Source organism: Alexandromys fortis, unplaced genomic scaffold (assembly GCF_014885135.2).
Source record: "Alexandromys fortis isolate MF-2015 unplaced genomic scaffold, M_Fortis_MF-2015_v1.1 scaffold_57, whole genome shotgun sequence".
Classification (NCBI taxonomy): domain Eukaryota; kingdom Metazoa; phylum Chordata; class Mammalia; order Rodentia; family Cricetidae; genus Alexandromys; species Alexandromys fortis.
The window spans coordinates 8223858-8248684 of NW_026067941.1; the positions used below are offsets into that span (position 1 = coordinate 8223858).

The 24827-nt window shown below is 37.4% G+C and overlaps 1 protein-coding gene across 5 annotated transcripts in view; it reads right to left on the minus strand.

The window, feature by feature from the left end:
• Braf (B-Raf proto-oncogene, serine/threonine kinase) overlaps positions 1 to 24827 on the minus strand; it is a 132785-nt gene continuing 107958 nt past the window's right edge. For 4 of the 5 annotated variants that reach the window (XM_050147887.1, XM_050147885.1, XM_050147883.1 and 1 more), the window contains 6 exons: positions 24574 to 24620; positions 23712 to 23830; positions 19472 to 19603; positions 11767 to 11901; positions 10112 to 10265; positions 1 to 6952 (listed from right to left, as the gene is read on the minus strand). In XM_050147887.1, coding sequence (XP_050003844.1) covers positions 6930 to 6952; positions 10112 to 10265; positions 11767 to 11901; positions 19472 to 19603; positions 23712 to 23830; positions 24574 to 24620 — 610 coding nt within the window. In that variant the 3' untranslated portion in view covers positions 1 to 6929. The remainder of the gene's footprint in view (positions 6953 to 10111; positions 10266 to 11766; positions 11902 to 19471; positions 19604 to 23711; positions 23831 to 24573; positions 24621 to 24827) is intronic. The other variant, XM_050147888.1, reaches the window with a different exon arrangement.

Here is a 24827-nt window from a genome sequence, read left to right on the forward strand (position 1 = left end):
TTCTCCATGCAGTCAATCTTTATTACAGCAGTATTCGCATATTCACATCAATTACATAGCACTTTGTTTGGCCTTTTTATAATACAGAGTTTTTAAATAACTTTACACAGAAATAAATTTCTTCAATTTGATTTTCAGCTATCTTTTTTATTTAATTCTCCATGCTTTCTATCCAAACTGAACAATATTTTCCATTATACAAATTTACATGAGAAAACTCCAAAGTACAAATGAAGGGACCTGAGCAGGAAAAGAACTAAAGTAATAGGAAGTAGGTATAGAGAAGAAAAAAAATCAAGCAGACATTGAGGAATAAGGGGTAATAGGGAGACATCATTCATTTGATTGAAAATAAACGTCTTTTTCTTATGAATTGAAAAATAAGCTTTAAAAATAGTTACTCCATTATAATTTTTGCAAAGCAGGTATAGAGAGGTCTGTGGATAATGAAAAAGTCCCCGCCTTTTCCCTGGGCACACCCCAGACTCCAGAAAACCTTTCCAATGCTTGAGTGGAACTGAAGTGACACAAACCCAAACCTCTGGCAGTTACAGACAGGAGGAATGGGTGCAGATTGCCATAGGTTTTGGTGGTGAAACAGGGAGCTGTAACTCACTGTAGTTCAAACATGAAGCATTTGCCTTCCCTCTCCCTTATTGGAGACTTGTCCTCAGACCAAGAAGTACATACAACCATTTAGGGTGAGGCTTGGTAGATGGCTAGGGTTGTCTCCTCTTTCCTGGTCTATAGCCAGAGAGTGGTCTATTTAATAGAATCCGAGAGACAGGATGAATGGTGAAGTCCGTCCCCTGATCAGTTAGTTGTGTGACTACCTTAGGAGAGGCAGGTGCTGGAGAAGCAAAGGATCAGAAGTACACCCAACAATGGGAATACCATAAACTCTGCTACTGGGACACAGTCCTTCAAATAAAGGTGACGAAGCCAAACCAACACTGTATTGTGGCATGGCCAAAGGAAATGACCCAAAGTATTTCAAATAAAGGGAGGAAAAGTACAGCATACACACATATACCTGGTATGTAAACTAATACAACATGAAGATAAATAAGACATCAAGGTTAGCCACTTATGTTGGTAATTAACATGACTAAAAAGGTATATGTTCACATAGCTGGTTCTAGTCAGCAATGGAACATACGTTAAATGTATTAAAAAGGAATGATTTTAAAAGTTCACAGCTTAGAATAAGAAGCACACTTATTGCACTCTTACATAGTATTTCAGGTGACTATAGTTCATCTCCCACCTTGAGTTTTTCCCTAAGTCCCAGATTTTAAGTGTCACCCTACCATATTTTGGTCCATTTCCTTCCATTTGTGCCTAGTCCGTGAGCTTTGTTTGGCTATGTTAGCCTGCAGTTTCTTCCTATGTAACTCAGCCCAGCCAAACACACATGGGTTCAAAAGTCTTAGAACAGTGATTTTCAAGGCAAAAATAGGACTAAGTAACTCACTCATAATCCCCATCCCAGCTCTGTAAACACACTCTTCCATGTGCTTCCCGCCTGTCTCCCTGTGTACACTGTAGATGGGAACCAGCAATCATGGGTGCTGGAGAATGTACTCAGCCTGCCAGGAAAAGCAAATGATGTGCACAAAACATTTTTCGATACTAACAAGAATAAATATTTCAGTTCTGTTTTCAAAGAGCACTTCAATCTACAGAATTCTTTACAAAAAATGCACCACAAAAACAACACACTGGCTGTTGTCCTCATGCACAACTGGTTATATCACTGCAACTATTCAAAACAGCTAAATAAAAGTAAACAGTTTAGTTACACAGATGGAGTAATAAGGGACACGGAGTTGTGAAGACTGAAATAAAGGATCCACCTTTATTAATTTAATAAGGTGATAGCTAGGTGTCCCTAAGAGAGAGAGGGGGACAAGGGGAGGGAGAGAGAGGGGGAGAAGGAGAGAGAGAGATTTTAGAGATTTTTAACTGTTAACATTTTACATACTAGGAAATGTGGTTCAGTGGTAGAATCCTTGCTGCAAACCCCAGTGGGGAAAGACAGATTAGGACTTCAGGTTCTACCTCAAAAATACCTCATAGGAGGAACTGTTAATTTTTCCTCTCAAATGACAAAAATTAGGCCTGAATTTCAATTTAAATGTCTCTGCCCAAATGGAAGTAGAAATAAGTTATCTGAAAGTATTTAAGTTATTGTCTGGTGTACTGATGTAACAAACATCTGGCCAGCATCTTCAACTATACCAGAGTTAGCAACATGGACCACAAACACACTGACCACTTCAGTCCCTTCCGGCATCAGTAACTCATCTTGGAATCTGAGTGAAACAGCTAAAGGACACATTGGGGATAGTAAGGAGAGAGGATGCAAAGACCACAGCATGGAGTGTCCAGTTTACATGCACTGCACTAGCCAAGTCTTTGACTATTCCAATGTCCCTTTACAAAAGACACTCGCAGAGACAGCCCTGTCTTCCACCATGCACTAGAGCAGTCAGCAGCACTAGCCAACTTCGTTTGCAAACAGGTCTTGGTAGGTAAATTCACACTTCAAGCTTTGAACACTCGGTGTCTAGGTTGGCAGCATTTCTTTGGAAACAAATCAGACCTACAATGTGTTTTTCTTACTGAGTTAGTACATGATTGCTGCCCAGCACAAACTACTTCAAAACTAAACTACAGCAGTATCTTAAAATGTCAAACGTGTATAAAAGTTCCATGCTTTGAAGAGCCTATGAGAGTAGAAAAAGTTTCTCTAGAAATGTCACTGAACTGTATTTTCAACCTATTTGCTCTATGTGGTAAATATTTCTGGCTATACTAGGGAATATGCGCTTTAAAAAAATAATTTTGTTCATTGAAAATTTACCATTTTCTCATTTTTTAAAGGTGATTTTGGCTATAAACTCTTTAGTGCATTTATCTTCGCAGTCTAAATTGCACTCTAAAAAATATTAACACAGCTGAGTTAAACCAGACTGGCTGTTCTCTTCATAACTCACTGATTTCTGCTAAAATGTTAGCTTTTTTATTGCATCATGAAGGCACAGTAAGATCATTTGGCAAATTGTCAAGGTATTTTTCTAGAGCTTCCCTACACTGTCTCACTTCTGTAAGCTACCTGCTGTTTCTACTCACAGTGAACTTTCCATCTCTGGCTATGGTTTTAAAAGTAGCTTATTGGTTGACACCTGCTGGTCAAGGTGCGGGTATTACAGACTGACAGTGCCAGCTTGGACAAAGAAGAGAATCTTATAAAAAGGGTATCCTTCTACCCTCTTAGCTGGGCAGTCTCTTTAGATGAACATCTCTGTGTGTGACAAAGCTGTGGCCAACTTACTATGAAGGTGTACTGTTTTGCCAAATCTACTACTGAAAAGTAGAATTTTATCATTGTTAGCAAAGTGTTACTGTAACTATTTAACTTCATGCGACTGATTTAAGGTTAAGATTCTGAAATACATTAAGCAGACTCTGGTACCAATTCCAACAGTAGATACTCTCAGCTACACCTTTAAAGAAAATTTTAAACAGTATCACTGCTTAAATGTATAATGCCCTTTAGGACAAAACAAGTACTCAACTACAAGTACACATAAACGTTAAAATCTTGTATCATCTTCATGTTCTAGAGCTCCTGACTTTTCATACTTTAAAATAAATAACTATTCATTACCTCATTCTGAGGAGGTAGTTTTTTGAAGAGGTCACCTGATCCCTGCACTGCATTTCCAACTAAAGCTAGATGCTGAGGTTTGCAAGAGGCCGGGAGGTGGATGTGTGATGGGGACGGGTGAGATCTGAAGAGGACAAACAGCAGCTCTGACAGTGCCTGACAAGTACAAGACATCACATGATAAAAAAGTGGGACTGCACCAAGACCAAGGAAGTATTTACAAGGTTTCTCGTGGACAGTGCTCAAGTCCTGAATTACATCTTTACATAATGCTTTCTCCCGTACCAGCAAAAATCTAGCATACAGTTTATATCGGATCATCTTTTAGGATGCCTCATTACGCCTTCCCAGACCTCATGTATACTTAAGAGATGGGCTGTTCAGGAACCAGAATCTGAGTTATACAATCTTAGTTGAAGATGCATATAAGTATAAAGGATCACACTGGATATACTATTCACAAGTTCCTTCTCTAAACTACATTTCAAGGTTAATAATATCTCAGTGGCAAAAGTTTGGGTCCTGTAGCTTAATGGTGAAAAGTCCATCAGGAATACTACATACTTAAAAACAATTTTACATAGTTGTTCTCAAACTTTTCCAAGACTCCACTCCTAACCCAAACAAAAAAGATCTCAGGAGGCACCACAACCACTTCTGGACCTACAGCTACAGCCTTATAAGATGAGAAAAGCAGCCATATTCTGTCTATACAATTACTCATAAAGTGCTCTGCACAAACAAGGACTTCCTTGTCTTTTCTTAGGAGCTCAACAAGATTATCTGCAGTCTAAGCATAAAAAAATAAAGAAAAAAAAACACAAAGGAAACCTTTTTCATGTTGTTTGTAAACAAGAAAACTATTTGATAGAAAATAAGGAAGGTTTAAATATTTATTTCTACTTTTTATATTCTCTATTTAAAAAAAAAATCTCTCAATACCCTGAGCCTGGCTTCTGGGCACAGCTTCATTTACTATCAATGTTACTTTCCCTTTTCAAGTGAGATAGCAACCTACACTAAAATGAAAGGAAGAAGAAACTCTTCGCATTGTGTCTAGACACTCACATGCTAAGCTCCCTCCTTAAGGGTGCTGGTCCCCTTTTCCAGTAAGGAGGTGGCCATGCACCAAGGAGGCTCCAACTCCTCAGCAGGACCTAAATGTGCATCAATGGCCAAAGCCTAGCTCTTTCTAGCTAATCCTGGGCAAAGGCAACAAAGCCATGCTAAGAAACATTTAAAAGGGTGACAATGTCTTTCAAATGTGGCATAGCATATGCAGAGGCTATTTTTCATATCCGTAGGAATCATTTTCATCTCAGTTTCTAAGGTTTTTAAGATACTCTCCTGCCCATGAAAGACTTAAAAATGCATTGCTGCTGATTAATAAGTTCAGAATATTTTCCAGTTTATGGGGGATTCATAAAATTTTCGATAGGCCTTCCTTCAATTACAGATATTTTCGCAAAAAAAATCATCTGTTTTGAGGACGCTTAAATATATAGTGGGATCGGTTATAATTTGAAAATAATTTAAAACTCCATTTTATTTTAGATTCTATAGGTTTTTTTTTTTTTAAGTTCTTGGCTATAGTGTAGTTGCTAAGTACATCTCTTTTAATTTGCATTTCTAAATTCAAGATTCCTGGATAAGAAAGGTACAGGCCATTAATACATCTAGTCACTTTCTTTGCTACTAGTGATTTTCTTAAATTACCCTTAAATAAAGGCCAAGGGAAGTTGTAACTAGGTTATAATTTTGATCTGTGCAAAGTTCAGATTTAGGGTTCTATATAAACAATTGATGACAGGCCTCACACCTTCCTTTAACTCCAATGTCCCTAACAGTTCTATTTCTGTCTAGGGAACTCAGCTTCTAAGTTACCCAACCTTTTGAAGACCAGGCTTGGGGAAAAAAGGAAGAAGGAGAATGAATGGAGACACCACCATTTTTATTTTAGGTTGCATATTATAGATAAAAGACTAGAAAGAGGATGTAGGATGTAGTGTAGGCGTTAAGTTGGAATAAACAATGGGATTGCTAGCAAAGATGTTAGTGTGGATCCAGCAAGTACCATTAATTTAAAAAGTATAAATAACTGTCATTATGCTAAGACTCCCCATAATTTTGGGTAAAGAAAAGGATAATAGTCATTCTTTAAAAGTTGCTTACAATTAACAAAAATATAATTTTCAGGATATATATTCTGGTGGGAAGTATTCTTTTAATCCAATTAAACCTGAAAATTATTTTTTTAAAATAAAAATAGAAGAAACTCAGAAATTAAAATCTGTACCTTACACTTAAATTACACTAATTTCTCACATTCAAAACTGTCAGTAAGCAGTTTTGTAGGCTTTTAATTAGATGCTGTCCATGGCATTTTGTGCTCTGGACAAGGTAGCCATGTAAGTATTTGGTGACTGGAAGAACTGAGAGGAAGATATGGACTGTATTTTCCTGAGAATTTGCTACATTGTGGAGGAAACAATCCCCCAACCCTCACCTCCATTGCTGGACCCAATGAGAAAAGAAGGCAATGTGTGCCAGCACTGTCCAGCCCGAGTGGTTAGGCAAAGCCCAGGGAGCAAGGCAACCCAAGGTGAGAGAGCAGGAGGTGAGGAAGATGCAGCATCCCCTTTTCTCGGTCCCCAGAGCAGTCCCTCCTCACCTCAAACCCTCCACTAATTTAAAGAGCTTCACCGTGATAACCTCTGTTGAAGACTGAAGGGTATGCTGCATTTACTCCATCCCTCAGAAATTAACGGTGGTGGATAGGGAAAGCGCTCCACAACATAATCCCAGAATAGGCAAGAATGATGCTTGGTGTTGGAAACTGCCCCATCAGATATCCAGGCACAAACTGATCTGGTGGTTAGAAGGGCAAAGTTGACTGGCAGACTTTCCATAGCAAATTTCCCAAGCTGCAGCAGCAAATTCTTTCCATCATGCCTGACCACCAAAAGGGCAGAATTCAGGGTCTCTCCTCTTTCTTCCTGGGAATGGGCAGACTTGTATGCACGTGATCTTTGTGTTGAAGAAGAAACACAGGCAGCAGAGAATTCTGGTTCCTAAAACATTCTTCCCTCTTTTGTTGAATAGGAAATTCCATTCTGTTCCACACGAGCTTATGCATTGAAAATTTTGTATCTTTAAAAAAAAAAGATTTGAGGAACAGAACTGTGTTTTGATGTTAACAAATTGTGTGAACACAAGACTTAAGAAATAAAGAGCAGATGCTGCCATGATGGAGTGGCTACTTGAAGGCTGCAAATTCTCCTGTAGAGGGAGGACAAGAGCTGATTTTAAAAAGTTATCTCAAAAGAACTTCAAGACAGAAAAGCCTCAATTCAATTTCACTGATATTACAAACCTTGTAGCACAGTCACTAGTTTAAACCCCAAGTCACTGGACTCCAGAAAAGAATACAAGTGCATGTGCATGGCATGTAAAGAAGAGCCCAACTGGATCCAGACAGTAACAAGCTGCAGGCAGTTCCACAGCTGGGTGTCATGCTGCAGGACAAACCTCAACCTCACAGCACTGGCAGACAGGATCTTCCTGCCTCGCCTCCTCAGTACTGGGATTGCAGGTATGTACTTCCTTGCCTGGCTCTAAATAATTATTGCTAGTGACTGGCGGACTAAACCTTATGCTTTACATGTTTAGAAGATTAGCAAGGTGGTCTTGATCTTGCCATTCTCTTCCTCATGCTGGGATTACAGGACCACCATTTTTCTCAGCTCTCTAAACAAGTTTTAATAATTAAGGTTTGGTTTCCTATTTTAAATACAACGAACTGGACTATAGACATTCTTTCCATCAAATATTCTTTTTAATGAGTAACTAACCAAGGCACTGTTGAGCCAAAAGGCCAAAGAAGGAAGCTACACCTAGTGGATCATGCTTGTAATCCCAGCACTTGACAGGTAGTGGTAAGAAAATTCAGAGTTCCAGGTCAGCCTGGGCTGTACAAGGAATCTGCTTAACAGGTGGACAAGTTGGGGTTCAGAGTGGTCAGGAAACTTGCCCAAAATCACACAACTTAAAAATTAAAATTAAAAAAGGCCTAGAACAGAATATATAGCACCACTAACGAAAACAAAACAAAACACACAAAGGGAAACTGTTATTCTAGTGCTTCCTATTCCTGTAGATGTTACCTACACATCTTACCTATCATATTTGATATTCTTCCCTTTTGGCCACTCTGCAGCCAAATGTGGAAGGGGACTCAATTCTTATGTACCCTGTGCGGGAATGACTGGGTGTCTATGGGTAGCATATGAGTTTCTGAGCAGCTTGAGAGAGCTTAGGAGAGCCAGTGCTGCTACTAAAGAAAGGAGAAAAGAAGAGGAAAACAAGAAGGGAGGAAAGGATTGAGTGGGAGCAAGTCAGATGAAGATGTAGAGTCCTGGGCAGTGCTGAGGAGAAAGACAGTGGGTGAGGAAAGGAACTAGCAAAACAGGTATGCTGGCAGATTATAGAAAGAGATCCATTAAAAAAAACCTTCGATATACTGTTTCATATGCTCAAAATGTTTGAGTATTCTATGGACTAACTAAATTTTGTAAAAACTTTTTTTTAGCTATATACAACAATCAAAACCAACTTAATCTGTATTGTACAAACCCAAACCCCAAATACCACCTCCGTAAGATTAATAGAGATTTGGCATTTAAAGTGGGTGCACTGACACTTAAATGTATAAAAACTAAGCAATTGAACTCATCTTTATGTCATGATTTAGAAATCATGATTTCGATGGTTTCTAATATATTCCATTGTTTGATCTCTTTTTTTCTCATTTTCTTTTCCCATGCTGGTGATTAAACACTGTACAAGCACTTTCACATTCTACAAAGTCATTACCACTGAGCTATATCCCCAGTCCTAGGTTTTCTGACACAGGCCTTTTTATGGAGCCCAGGCCTGCCTTGAAGTTGTGATCCTCCTGATTCCATGCACTGGCTTTTTCTTTTTTTAATATGAGAAATGTTCTTTTTTATATTTAGAATCATGAATCAGTATATAAAATTATGATGGCATTCTCAACTTATCCAAAGGAAGGACAAAAGACGAGTCACAATAATAGGCAGTTTCCTTATATGAAATACAATAATGTAAGTAAGGAAAGCATTTCAGAAGTTTATCTGTGGCACTTACAAACCCAATTAGTAAAGCTTTCCCAATTAGCTATTTCACTGTTTTCAAAGGAGGATAATATATGAAAATATGATCTGTCTGTTGAATAATTGTTTTTGCTTTGGGTTGTATTTAAGAGTTACCACAAGTATAAACTGAATAACTGAATATCAACAGGCTTTGGTCGGTAGGGGACTATGAAGGTAGGGGACTATGAAGGATGGTGGATTTTTACTTCTAAAAACCACATGCTTCTTCTACTTTTTTGCTTTTAGATTCTCTCTCCAAATCACCGGAAAATTATTATTCCACCATGGATACATTATACTCATTTTCTATACATAAAAATGTAAACATTAGAAGTACATCACACTGGAAATCAAGAAGAGAGTATAAGGCATTTATCAAAGGTGGGATCTTGTTGCACAAAGGATAGCAGGAAGGAAGTTATGAGACACAATGCTACATGACTGCTGACTGCTGTAACATACATCAAAAGGTAAGCATAACCTAATATAATAATTTAAAAAACCCATTTTTTGGTTGTTTGGCAACCAATTACCTAAAAACAAGCACCTTAAAGAGTCTCAGAATTTTGTGAAGTTTCTTTTGGGGGAGGGAGTGAGAATAAAGGGCAAGGCATTTGCAAAGAACTTTGACTTTTACACACATAAGACATCTTTAACATATAGATACCATCTAAAAAGATCCTGAATTTGTATTGTCTAGTAAAAATCCAAAGTTAAGTCATGTTACATATGTCAAATGTGCCACTGACAGATATTTTTGGTCACTCACATCTAAAATTTATTAAAAGAAATTATCTATTGCTTCAAGGAAATAAAGAACTCCCACACTTTTGCACAGCTGGCAGAGGCTAGCCGCCTGTATACTTTCCACCTGTGAACATAAGGGAAGTCTTCCTCTGCATGTTCTATGACAAGTGATAATAACAAAAGCTGCATGAGCAAACAGAGGGAGAAACCGAGAGGAATAACCAAGTGAACAAAACAAATTCAGAATAGGAAGTAAAGCCTCTGGAAGAAGCACTGAAAATGTTTAGCAGTGTTTGTATATTTTAACCCAATGTTGTTGAAAAGTCAATGTTCAGTATGATTTTAAGATTTGGAAAACAATTCCTAAGTTTTTAAACACAAACATTCTTTGGCTCACCTGTAAACAACAGAGTATCCTAGTTAATTTAAATATAAGGAAAATTATTCATTTGTTTTTGTTGCTACCTTACTTTAATATCTCACTCATTTAGTTTGTGTCAGTGGACTGGAAACGCACCATATCCCCCTGCTTGGATGGGTGTTTTAGGAGAAGCACAAGCATACAGACTAAAATCTTCTGTTTGGAAACCAGCCCGATTCAAGGAGGGTTCTGATGCACTGCGGTGAATTTTTGGCAATGAGCGGGCCAGCAGCTCAATAGAGGCGAGAATCTGTAAGAAAGAAGGAAGGGGTAGAGGAGGGAACAAACAGAGGACAAGAAACAAGAAAAAAACAATAAAAATTTGAGTAGTATAAATCTTTAAGAGCTTATCATACTTAGGATGAGATTTTTCCAGAGACTTTTTATTGTTTTCAGTATAATCAGTGAACAAAGAGAAACTGGGATTTTTCCCATAATCACAAAAGTCAAAAGCTAGTACAGTAACCCAGGTTTTCTATACACATATAACTGAATGAGTAAAGTCACTCATAGTTAGTGTTTGCTTGTATTTTAGATCATTTGCCATCCTTGAAATGCTTGGCAAAAATTTAAAACTAATTACAAACCTTAAACTCTGGCTCTTGTGGGATCCAATACCTTCGTCTGTCCTCCCTGGACTCCCACAGACGTGTCTGTCTGTCTGTCTGTCTGTCTCTCTCTCTCTCTCTCTCTCTCTCTCTCTCTCTCTCTCTCTCTCTCTCTCTCTCTCTCTCACACACACACACACACACACACCTTAAAGAAAAAAAAGATCTAAGTTAGGTGTGGTAGTGCACACCTTTTAATCCCAGCACTCCTTGAGGCAGAGGCAGGTGGATATCTGTGAGTTTCAGGCCACCCCAGACTCCATAGTGAGTACCAGGTCATGATACCCTGGGGTATCATGAAGTAAGAACCCATTAGAGTATATAATTATAATAAGAATATAATATAAAAATAGTAAAATTAATATTATGTAATAAAACACTATGCAAATCTAAATATATAAACCCCAAATAATAAATACATAAATAAAAAATTAAAAAAATCAGAAAAATCTACCAAGAACAGAAAACTTAGAATCTATTTATTTTACCATAAAGCCAAATGTATAAGTAGAATTTTTTTATCAGTAAATTGTCAGAGGCAGCATAGTATTAGACACTGAAGCACAAAATGAGTACAAAATAAAGACTCCAAGTGTGTTAATTGTACAAAAACAGTTGGGGAAAAAATGAAACCAATACCACTCTGTTTTTCATTGTTTATAAACTCATAATTGTTATTTTCATAAACAAAAGCCCTTTAAAGGTCTTTAACTATTTAAAATATGTGAAAGGATTCCAAAATTAAAACATTTGAGAACTAGGGCTGGAGAGATGGATCAGTTCTCAGAACCACACGACAGCTCACGGCTGCTGCAGCTCCAGCTCCAGTTCCAGGGGATCTGACTTTCTTCAAGTCTCAGTGGGCAGCAGGAACACAAGTGGTGCACACATACACATGCAAGCAAAACACCCACACACAAAATAAGTCTTAACAGTCTGAGAACTGCTGAGCAAATGCAAAGTCCTGCTAAAGAACTTGTATTAGGATCCCAAACTGTTCAACCTTCATAAAGTCACTGCCCTGTTAGCTCACCTGGATGTGCAGAGTATCAACTCATAATCTAACTCACTCCCCCGCATCCTGCTAAACATCGACTTAGGAAGGTTAGTTGGTACTCTGGGATATCATAAAAATTTTCTTACTTGGGGAAAGAGTGGTCTCTCGTCTCTTTTCTTTTTGAGGCACTCTGCCATTAATCTCTTCATGGCTTTTGGACAGTTACTCCGTACCTTACTGAGATCTGGAGATAGATAGCCTCGTCCCACCATAAAAATTATCTGAAGGGAATAGGAAAATCATACACTCTCATTAATAAACAAATATATCAGCAATGAAAATTTAAAAAAGAAAGTAGGATAACTCCATTCTAAACAGGGCTGAAGAATTTTAGAAATGGGCATATCTGTTATTTATTTCCTGTTTGACTTCCATTTATGAACCTACAGTAAAAAAGGCTTTAACTTAGTGTAGCCCCTGTGGTATAAGTTAGCAGTAGGTAATAGGGGATAACCAAGAACATGTAAACACCTAGAGGAGGCCTTCAGAAGGGAGGAGAAGAGTATGGACTACTATCCACACAGGACAGCAGTTCAATATGCTTACTGAGCTATTCTTGGAAAGGGAGGAAAGGTATGAAAAGCCTGAAAGGCTGAGAAACTTCAGACTCTTGGACTCTTACCTATTTTTGTACTAAAAGAATTCCACAAGGTGTAGGAATTGATCCCACGTTCTAGATTAGAATACAATGCTTAAAAAACAAATCAAGGGACTTGCTGAGAAAATACAGCTAAGACAGTGACAGCAAAGAACTGGGAGAAGACCATCCAAATACAGATCTGCTGCTCACATTTTCATGGTCTCAGTGCCTTTTCTCCTGCAATGCTTTCCTGCTCTCTTCAGCCACCTGAAATCTAAATAAACCAAGGCCTACGTAACTGAACTCTAACTGTGCGCCTCATGTCTTTTTTTCCCTAGATTTCGACATCTAGAAATGATAATGTTCTCCTCACTACCAACAACTGTAATGATCATTTAGTACTTAATCTGATTATTAAATGTTGTGAATATGTCTTATCTACATTCTATAATGAGACCTGTGGTCCTTGGTAAACAGGGGCTGTGTCTATCACAAATATACTTTTATTTTAGTTTATTTTTTTAAATCTAGGGACTGGAGAAATGGCTCAGTGGTTAAGAATACTTGCTGCTCTTGCAGAGGACCTAAGTTCAGACCCGAGCACCCACATCCTGTGAGCACACAAATACCTGTGACTCTGGCTCCAGGGAACTCAATGCCCTCCTTCTGGCTTCTATAGGAACTTGCATATGTGTGGGTACACAGCAATAAAATAAATTTTAAAACTGATTTGCCAGAGAACCACTTAGGTGTATGTGTAAAGAATTTTTCCTGTTGCATGTAATCTCTATTTTACAGACGGTCTTTACATTTTATCAATATGGATTCTAGTAAATATCATTCCAGGCTATAAAAATTATGGGACATCAAAAAGACATTCCCAAATGCAATCATCTATCTAGGCTCCAATGAACTATAAGAAATTCCTTTCAAAGTTTCTTGGTTTTCAATTCTTTGCTTTCAAGAAAGTTAACTAAATTTTCAGATGATCATTAAAATAATTTTAATGACAAATTACAATGTAATTTTTGGTATACCACAGGAATGAGTTCAAGTAACAGAGTGACATAGGGGCTGGAGAAATGGCTCAGTGGTTAAGAGCATTGTCTGCTCTTCCAAAGGTCCTGAGTTCAATTCCCAGCAACCACATGGTGGCTCACAACCATCTGTAATGGGGTCTGGTGTCCTGTTCTGGCCTGCAAACATACACACAGACAGAATATTGTATACATAATAAATAAATATTTAAAAACAACAACAACAACAAAAAACCAGAGTGACATAGTATGCTGTAAAGGAATATTCCTGCCCAGAGAGAGAGCTGGAACTTTTTCTTTGGTTCCTAGGAGACCACCACTAAGCCTTCACTCAGGATGTTCTGTGTGGTATCTCGGATGACCCCTGGGATATCATCAATATAGTATATAGAGGAGTTTGAGGTTATATAGCATTAATCTGACTTCTTTAGGAGCTAGAGACTAAGGTCAGCCTTAAAAAGCCAACCATATCTATGAGACTAATCCTTAATGAAAAGGTATAGAGACCTTTCCCGGTTGGCAATACTCCATGTTATTGTCACACATTCCTGCTGGGAGAATTTAGTACGTGCATAGCTCCACATGGGAAACTTCCTTGGACTCCGCTCCACGGAGTTCGTCCTTTGGTTGATTTTAATCTATCTTCTTTTCATTGTGCCAAATCAGAACTGTGAGTATAAGAGCCCCCAGTGAACTTTGAGTTCAGTCCCTTTTTGTCTTGGAGACCACTAAACTCTGCATATGGCTGTGACAAAACATCTATCTGCCCCATCTACTTCTTACTTGAGTAATACTCAGTACTCACATCTTTGAAGAGAAAACAAGGAAAAGATTAATACTAAACCCTAACTCTATCAAAAAAGTTATATTCATCCATGTATTACATAAATTGAAGAGAAAAATGAAAAATACCATGGTATTAAGACTCATACTTCTGAAGATGGGGAGGCAGCTCAGTTGGCAAAGTGCTTCAGTAGCCACATAAAAAGGCTGACCATGGTGGCATGCACTTTTAATTCCTGATGTGAATGTAGAGACAGGTGGATCCATGGCATTCACTGGCCAGTCAGTCTAGCTTAATTTGCTGGAAGAGATCCTGTCTCAACACACACAGTGAACAGAATCTGAAGAATGATACCCAAGATTGCCTTTGGCTCCCACCCCCACCCCCATGATAGGCATTTCTGTTAAGTAGGTGAGGCATGCTTGTAATCCCAGTACTGGAGAGAAGAGGCAAGAGGGTCAAGAGTGCAAGAGCAGGCTAGGCTACACAGCCAGACCCTATTTCTAAAATGAAACAAATAAAAAGCCAAAACTATATACTTTCAATAAAATTTTTTACCTTTTATACGATAAAATTTAACTGTTATACATTAAAATGATAGCAATGTCAGAACTCAGCATTTAAAAATAACCCACCTGAGAGCTTAAAGTCATAAGAAAAATTTTTAGAATTCCAAATTTAAACTTACATTCATATTATTTCTTGCTGATATAATGCACAATAAAAAAGTCTTAAAAGCATAACAGTATGCTAAATCAGGACAGAATTCCATGAGGGAGGGGTTAGAGAATACTACACATAGCTTGAAGAGAAAAAGAGGAACCATGCCAATGTAGAGCATTAAACAGGGCAAGTTTTTAGATATTACTGGATACATTTCAAGTGTATTTAAAGTTTTGTTTGTTTTTTGACACAGAGCTTCTCTGTGTAGTCCTGGCTATCCTCCTAATCAGAGATCCGCCTGTCTCTGCCTCCTGAGTGTTGGGATTAAAGGCATGCACCATCTCTGCCCAGATGAGTATCTTTAAATTTTAGTCAAGTTATACTGAAATTGACATTCTTTGCTATTACTTTATAACACATTAAAAAAAAAACCTACCAACCTAACTGCCTGCCTGCCTGCCTACCTACATATATTTCAACCAAAATCCTTGTTGGGTAAATGTCATACAGAGATTCAGTATTCTTGTCTGCTGAGGTGACAATTTCTTCCTCAACATGCTCTTGATGTCATAATGTTTCATTTTACTATAGGCCAAGAACCAATTAAGACATAAACAGCAGATTGAAATCTCTGAACCTGTGAGCCCTTAAAAAATCATTACATAAAGTGCAGGATAACTTAGAATACACTTGCATTTGAAAAACAATTTTTAAAATCAAATATTTGAGCAGATATATCTTTATATAAAAATACAATAAAATGTATATGTATGTAACAAAGAAACATAAAAGGTCATTCAATTTTATTAGTCTCTATGGAAGTGAAAAACTAAAGCCACACTACTGATATATCTACAAAGAAAAATAATAAGTGGTGGCTGATGGGACAACCTAGAACCTCTTGTGGGGTCCAGGAATGCAAAGCAGTACAGTTTTTTTGAAAACCAATAGATAGTTCTCAAAAAGATAAGTATCCTTTTACCATGAGAACATATTTCTTTCATACCATATCACAGTTGAAGTTTAAAAGTCAGATTATCAACAAAAAGACCAGAAGTTAGCTCTGATATACTGGGCCAGAGACACAGCTTAGTGAGGAAAGCTCTTGGCACACAAGCCTAGTAACCTGCACTTGATCTCTAGACCCTCTCTAAAGGTGGAAGGGAAAAGAACCAATGCTACAAAGCTGTCCTCCATATGTACACTATATACATGTCATACATACACACAATAACAAAATAATTAAAAAATCTCTTCAATGAAGGGATACACACATAAAGTCTATCATTTGATTGGGACTCATGATGTACACAAGTACTCTACATTTGCTTACTTTTCTTTTTAAAGATCTATTTATTATATGTAGTGTTCTGTCTGCATGTATGCCTGAATACCAAAAGAGGGCACCAGATCTCATTTTAGATGGTTGTGGTAGTTGCTGGGAATTGAACTCAGGACCCCTGGAAGAAGAGCCCATGCTCTTAACCTCTGAGCTATCTCTCCAGCCTAACGCCCGACACATTTACTTACTTTTACAATTTGTAGTAATTGTCATCTTTTGTATGCATCAGAATTATTCCAGAAGCATAAAAAAGTATATGTGCTTGGACTGTATCCCACTGAAACACAATCTGCCCTAGAATCTCTATTAAAATGTAAAGATTTTTTTTTTTTCAAGACAGAGTTTCTCTGTAGCTTTGGAGCCTGTCCTGGAACTAGTTCTTGTAGTCCAGGCTAGCCTCAAACTCACAGAGATCCGCCTGTGTCTGCCTCCAGAGTGCTGGGATTAAAGGCGTGTGCCACCACTGCCTGGCCTTAAAATGTAAAGTTTTTTTTTTTATGTTAAATTACTGTACAGACAGTGTATCTGTGTGGGAGTATGAGCGTGTGTATACAACTGCCCATGAAGGCCAGAAGAGGGTGTCATATCCTCTTGAGTGGGTTGTGAGCCACCATGTTTTTGCTGAGAACGGAACTCAAATTCTCTGCAAGAGCAGTAGGACACTACTGAATCATCTCTTCAGTCCCTAGAATCACCATTTTAAAGCAGTCTTTTATGTGAGTATGATGCAAACCATAGCATACAGCATAAATACTCTTAATCATTGCTTATATGGGTAACTATCTTCTAATGAACAATTCAACTGCCATTACTCTTCTTCACATATACATTCACACATACTTTAAAAAATGTTGAGATACTTTAATTTTAGTAAAGATAATTCATTCACTTTTTGGAGATGGTAAACTGGAATCAATGGCACAAACTGTAACTCCCAATATTTTAGAGATGGAGGCAAGAAGATTAAGATTTCAAGTCCTATAACCTAGGTCAAATGATTATGAGCATTATCCTAATGCTCACAATGTTTTGGGTTCACCTATATAAATGAACAAAAAAAAAAACAAATTAATAAGTTGATGAACAACTAGAAGGAAGGTACCCCACACCTGGCAATTTCATTTTTTATTATGCAACCTTTAAAAACATAATATGGTGTATGAGGTAACTCCAATGAAATTCATGTGTGCACGTGAGTGTGTGTATGTGTAGCTTATAAATAGTAGATTCTGTATGACTTTTTCCAATACTCTTAGAACTAGTTATGCATCCCTCTAACCACTTTTCTGCCCTGCTTTCTCACCTGTCTCTCCCCTATTATCACCTTTGAAGGAGAACTTTTGTGTGAAGCATAGAAAATCACAACAGATCCTTTTAGAGGCCATATTCCCTAATAAAAGAGTATTATATGCATCCTCATGAAAACATAAACACTAACATGCACTAGTGACACTTCCATGTATGGGAAAGCTGTAAAAAGAAAGCTCATCTGTAAGAGGGTAAAAAATAAGTAATTGATATACTTGTCAGGATAACTAGTAACTGTGTGTACCTGGTTTAGAGCAGGATCACCTGGAATACTATGAGATACAGTGTTACTTTTGCAAAAGCCATCAAAAAAACACAGCAAGTCACACTGTGTGGGCCTTCGCTCTAACTGCTATGCTCTTGAGAGCTTTTTTTTTTTTCTTCCACAAATGCATTGTAGATAAAGGATATTTCTTCACCTACTAAAGAAATTCAGTCATGGTAAAAGTGGGCACGGAAGTTACCCACAGTGCTAGCATTGTAGTGACATACTTGGGTAGTCAAGTGGGGAAAAAAGAGATTAGACTGTTCTAGTAGTCTTTATACAATATCTCCAGTATTAGAAGGGGATAATGAATGCATAGTACAAAAAAATGTGAGATATGAATGCTGGATCTTTGAAATGGAACAAATCAGAGAATAGCAATTATAAAAGTCTCTGACACTCGGGAAGAATTGGTGATATTCCATAATTGTCACGGTCCTATTTATACTTTGAATTTTTTATGGCAATTGATAGCTGATTCTTTTCTCTCGTAGCATGGCCCTCATCAGATAGTATGCATTCATTTCTACATATCGTGCTTTTAAAGAAATTATAATATCATTTGGTGTACATTGTTATGATTGTTATGTGCATGGTCCATTAAATTTTCTCAACTTCTGTGCTTTACTTCCATGTCGTTTCAGAAACAGCATCACACTGTGCATTCAATCAAATACAGACCACAAATTTGGCAGAAAACCTCTTAGTGACGGAAGCACCGACACTGTAGCTCAAATGTTGTCTTATCCCACTGTGCACNTCTCTCTCTCTCTCTCTCTCTCTCTCTCTCTCTCTCTCTCTCTCTTTCTTTCTGACAGAGTGAACATGGAACTAATGTTTCAACTAGAGGCTTGAAATCAGGCTTTTGGGTTCCACTTGTCTCCTCCCTCCAGTGCTGAAGGGATAGGAATGGCCACAGCTAATTTTTTATGTTTCTGGACATCTGAACCCAATCCCTTCTGCTTATACGGCAAAAACTTCCAATGAGCCATTTCCCAAGTTCCTTGTGCTTTTTTGTATGTTTTAAACAACATTTTAATAATTATGGAAGAATTGGATATAAATATGTTCATAGCTGAGCCCTTGCTGACATCACAACCTGTGATACAATCAAAGGATAAAAGTATACCTGTGATTATAGCAAGTTCATTCTTTACTTCTTTTTAAATTTCTTTTAACTTTCCTTTATATACATTGCTGTGAAAGTGTCAAATCTCAGGGAACTGGAGTTACAGACAGTTGTGAGCTACCATAGGGTGCTGGGAATTGAACCCAGGTCCTCTGGAAGAGAAACTGTGTTCTCAATCACTGAGCCATCTTTATAGTCCTCTTTCTCTCTCTCTCTCTCTCTCTCTCTCTCTCTCTCTCTCTCTCTCTCTCTCTCTCTCTTTCTTTCGAAAAAAAAAAAAAAAAGGCCGGGCTGGTCTGGAACTCTAGACCAGCCTGGCCTCGCAGAGAGATCTGTCCAACTCTGCCACCTGAGTGCTGGGGTTAAAAATGCATATATCACAACAGGCTCCAGAGTTCATTCTTTTAGCTCTGCTATTACCAAGAAACAGGTATTATCTCTATTGTTATAATTCTAATTTCTAGTTGCAAAATTGGGGGTTTCACTCCATTGTTACATTTATGGCCAACATTTCAAGTAAAGCCTTACAACTGTGAAAAGCACATAAACATTTCCTACAGCTGATTACAGAGATCGAGAGCTCTATCATTCATGTTTACGTCCATCTCCAGATTTCCTTCCTACAAAGAACTGAAACCTTAATAGAAACACTAAAATAACCCCCAGAGATGATAAATATTTACCTGATCCCTGTTGTTGATGTTCGAATAAGGTAGCTGGCCAGTCATTAGTTCATACAGAACAATTCCAAATGCATACACATCTGACTGAAAGCTATATGGGTTTTTATCTTGCATTCTGATTACTTCTGGTGCCTGTTAGATAAGGAAGAGAAGTTCTAGTTTATCCTTAAGTTCAGCTGAATAAAGACTGAAATACAAACTATGATAATTCCCAGAGAGCAACACCTTAGTTAAAGAAATCATCAACTATGTATTCTCCTATTAATGGTCAAAGGAATAAAATCAACTAAAAAAAGGGGGGAAAACCCCACTTTATATGTTTTGAAAGGTGGTTTGAGCTGAATTTCCATGATACATTACTGAGATTTTATAATTTTACCAGCAATCCTCTTTCTGAATAAACCGTCACTGCCATCTAAGCACGTCTCATGACTATCCTGTCAGTTAGTCTCTACTTCCTGTTCATGAATAGAAAAGAAATACTAGATTTGTACTTATAAAAAGCTTGGGAGTAGGCACAAGTAATTAATGTCCTTCCAAGTTACATCATAAATGTGTGAAATAAAAAAATGCTTTACTGGCTGGGCTGTGGTGGAGCACGCCTTTAATCCCAGCACTTGGGAGGCAAAGGTAGGCAGATCACTGTGAACTGGAGATCAGTCTGGTCTACAGAGTGAGTTCCAGGACAGACAGGGCTGTTATACAGAGAAGCCCTGTCCTAAGAAGAACAAAACAAAACAAAACCAAAAACCTCAAAAAACAAAAACTAAACAAACAAAAGCCACCCCTGAAAACACTTTACTAACAACAGTAACACACAACAGGTTGACTTATTAGAAAATTGTATAAAGAAATTTTAGTTGTTGCTTCTAGAACAAATACCAAATCATATTTACCAAATTTTAACATAATTTAGTCACTCTACTGTACGACTCAGTTTTATATTTATATGAAATATAAATGACAGGTAAATGACAGGTAAAGAACTAGTAAGCTTCTTCCTTCACCTTGCATCTCTTATACTGTTTTGTTAGAAAGGAACTGAAGAAGTGGCAAATGGTACTAATGAAACTGCAAAAACAGCTGGAGGACAAAGGTCCTGGCAGTGGCAGTATCTCCTGAGGAACTGCAGTACTCAACTACAGCAGCAGGTCAGAACTTCCTGTGCAGCCTGCTCAGTGCTGACTACACTTGAGTAACAGAGAACATCAGAGCCTACAAGTGGGACCCATGCTTTACTATGCTTCAAATTTCCACCTGAGTATGCTGTCCACCCAATGTTAAGAAACACTGATGAAGATTTATGGGGAGACCCAAAGAGTCAAAGGACAACAGTAGAAGAGAACGTTTTCTCTGTTTGTTTTTGTTATGTATTTTGTTGACAGTTGCTATTTTAGTAATATGGTATAAAACAAACCACAGAGAAGTGTGATCAACAAATCATTTTTCTGGGGGGGAAATGGACAGAGTTTAGATCAGTTGGAGAACCGTCTTTTAAAATTTAGTGTGCTTTCACTGCCAGTAGATGGCTTGATGACAAGTTGCATGCCATCTGTTTAGAAGAAATGTGTGACATATCTTCAATTTTTTAATTTATAAACATTTTCCTATAAATTTCTTTCTTCTAAGATATAAATAAAAGTAGAAAAGACTACTGTAATTAATTCAAGGTTATATAACAAGGTTTATAACCAAACTATTATTTCAGGCTGTGGATATTCCATACCCCCAAATTATCTCTCTCTCTCTCTCTCTCTCTCTCTCTCTCTCTCTCTCNTCTATCTATCTATCTAACTGAGACGGGGTTTCACTATGTAGCTCTAGCTATCCTGGAACTCACAGAGATTTACTTGCCTCTGCCTTTGGGATTAAAGGTATATGCCACTACACCCAGCCTATTTATTTTAGTGTTTTGGTATATGGGTGTTTTGCCTGCTTATGTTTGCGCACTGTGGAGGTCAGAAGAAGGCATCAAATGCCCTGGAACTGGAGCTTACAGACAGATGAGAGTTGCCAAGTGGGCTCTGGGAATTAAATCTAAGTTCTCTGAAAGAACAGCCAGAGCTCATAATGAGTGAGCAATCTCTCCAGCTATTTTTTCCTGAAGGCAGGCACCAATTGGAAAGGTTAACTTAACAATGAAGTGCATTTTTGGCTATTCTTGTTCTCTTAAAATTTAGCATGGTAGAATAAAAGATGAACTCATTGATTCAGGGTATAAACAAAAAAGTAATCAGTATTAAATATAAACATCTTGTATAATATTCTACTAACTATATAAACTAAGGCTTTTAAAAGGAGCAAACCTAGAGACCAGACCTAGACCAACTCCTATACTACTGTTGAAATAAACACCCTGCTGCAGCTTTAAACTTCCGCTTCTATAGTTTCAGAAGCAAAAATGCCCTCCCCCATCGCCTTGGGGCATACTGCTACCACTGTTACATGTATGTGCCTTAAAGGTGCCTGAAGGACAGAGCACAACCATCATACAGTCTCTTCTAATAAACTAAAACAGTTAAACACGTATCAAAGAATTTCAAAATGAAACCTAGCTAACTGTAATATGGAATCTAAGAAAGGGTCTTGCCATGGACTAGTCAGACCTGACATTTCAGATTGAAGAGGCACATGGGAGGTTAGGAAACTTCAAAGTTAATGGCCAGAGCACAGCTCTCACATCTATTGCACTTTGCCACTTCTGCGATCTATATTACTGATCCAAGAAAGCATACTCAACCTAACTCTAGGCTTACCTTGGCAAACTTAGACCACTACTTAGGAGAATCTGCTTCTTGGAGACTGCTACATACTATTCTGGGAAATTAGGAAATTACGGCTTTGAAAGTCCTTTGATTTTTCTGTTTCTAATAAGGTGACCCAAAAGTCTTGGGGCAGAATTATTTAGATTAATCAATTAAGGACTAAAACTACAAAGACATCTAAAACATCTGTATCCCACTTAGAGTTGGTATTTCAAAATTCTTTGGACTCAGGATTGCTTTTATTCAAATATTATCAAAGATCCTACAGAGCATTTGTCTGTACAGACTACCTTTATGAATACTTAAGATATTAAAACTCAACTATTACATTATTTCATTTAAATATTAAATATTTAACCATATATAAATGGCTAGATATTAGCAGAGAATACCTACTTTTAATGAAAACTAACTATGTTTTAAAAAACAAAATTTAGTGACAAGCCTAGGGTTTGGCTTAACAGCAGCTGGTTGGAACCTTGTATGTGCATCTACATTCCATCAGCTGCAGCGTGTCATTCTGACTGAAGGGCAGGAGAAAAACTAGAAAAGGCCGTAAGGACCTTCTGACAGGTCATGAGGAATCACTGCGGGTTCACAGTAGTAGTCCTTGAAAGGACTCTTCAACTGCCTGCTAGCCTGCTGTAGTAACTGTGTTCTCAACGTTTAGAACCTCTTTTCTACAAAGCAGAAACAAGAAGAAACAGACCTGTGCAGACAGTACAAAGCTGACTAAAAATATCCCCGGTCTTTTTCTTTTGTCTTTCCTCTTCCAACTGCCCCATAATTATAAAGTTCTTTCTAATGTGAAGAAGGACTATTTCCAATTTAGGCTCAAATAAAAGTGTGAAACAGCCTCTCTGTTAAGAATAGGTCTCTTAAGACATGCCTTAAACTGCAAACCTTTAAAAAAGAGATAAAAAGCAGGCTATACACCTCATTTGAACATAAAAGTTGTTTTCTTTTTTTTAAATTTTTATTTTTAGACAGGGTCTCACTTAACCCTGCCTCTACCTACGGAGTGCTGGGATTAAAGGTATGCACCACCAAATCCAACAAATGAAGCATTTTAAACAAGTTTCAATAACATTTAAACATTTTATAACATATATGTATTTTGTCTGACATATATTGAAACTAGTTTTGCAATAATGTTTTTTTAAGGACAAGAAAAAAGTTAGACTATTTACATAAAAAATTATAAATATTGGATACAAAGTCTCACTATGTAGCTTTGGTTGTGCTGGAAGTATGTAGACCAGACTGGCCTCAAGCTCACAGATAATCTACCTGCCTCTGCCTTCTGAGTGCTGGGATTAGAGGCATGTGCCTTTATGCCTGGTTTACTATATTGATTCTTGTGAATAGTGGGAACTGTAAAAATACTGTAGTTAAGACCTTCAGTGACTTTTGAGTAATTAGTCACTGTTTAGCATAAAGAATATGATCAACTGAGAAACAGCCTTAATTCTTACCATCCACAAAATAGATCCAGACAACTGTTCAAACTGATGGGACCCACTCCATCGAGATTTCACTGTGGCTAGACCAAAATCACCTATTTTTACCGTGAGGTCTTCATGAAGAAATATATCTGAGGTGTAGTTAGTAAAGGAAAAAAATAGATCTCATTTTCCACCTACAGAAAGTGTTCTAAGATTTCAGGTAAAGTAGCTAGTTTCTATACCTCTGTAGTAAGATTTTATTTTTAAAATATAGTAATTCATATTTTCCACTAAAGTCAACAAATATGCTTTAAAAAGAATTAGTTCCCTTTAGCTTTTATGACCCGCTTTTAAGATTTCTCAGGCTCGAAACATGTGAGCATAAGGTTAAGTCTATTTTCTAAGTCTATGGGAAACCTGTAAACTTTCTAATCTGAGTTGGCCCAGATGTCCTTTAACACTGCTGGGAAAGCTACATAGGTTCTTTATTGGAATAAGGATTATATCAGAAAAGATATGTCTGGACTCAGAAAAAAAAGAAAAATTGTTTTCCTCATGTCACTGATACATATTTTTGAACCTTCAGTTTCATATCTCAGTTACTACTCAGCAAGATTAGGAGAATTAAAGCCACAAAATATTCACTTTATAAGGCACATAAAATGTATGCAAGACAAAAGCTCTACTATAATAGATTTTCCCTATAGTGCCCAGTCATACAGAAAGGTTATCGACTTGAATCCTACTCTATTATTTCTCATGTAAATCAATTCATTTTCTTTGTAGCATATTACACTTAGCATGAAACTGTTTTTACATAACATGAAGACAAAATGCAGAAGAAAAAGTCAGGATGCTTTCAGACTTCGCAGACCAGTTTCAGGAAGGATACTATTACTCTTGAGGTCTCTGTGGATGATTGACTTGGCGTGTAAGTAACTGAAAAACAAAACATCATTTTAACCTGAGTAGGACTCTGACCTCAAAATCTACAGAACATATTTAGGGGTGTAAAGACTTAGAATAATGATACAACTGAAATTAGTATACTGTGATAACCTCTTTACATAATAATTGATGGTAAACTTAGGATTATAGAAACATATCACTATTATACACAGCCCAAATCTTAGTGTTTTTTTTTTT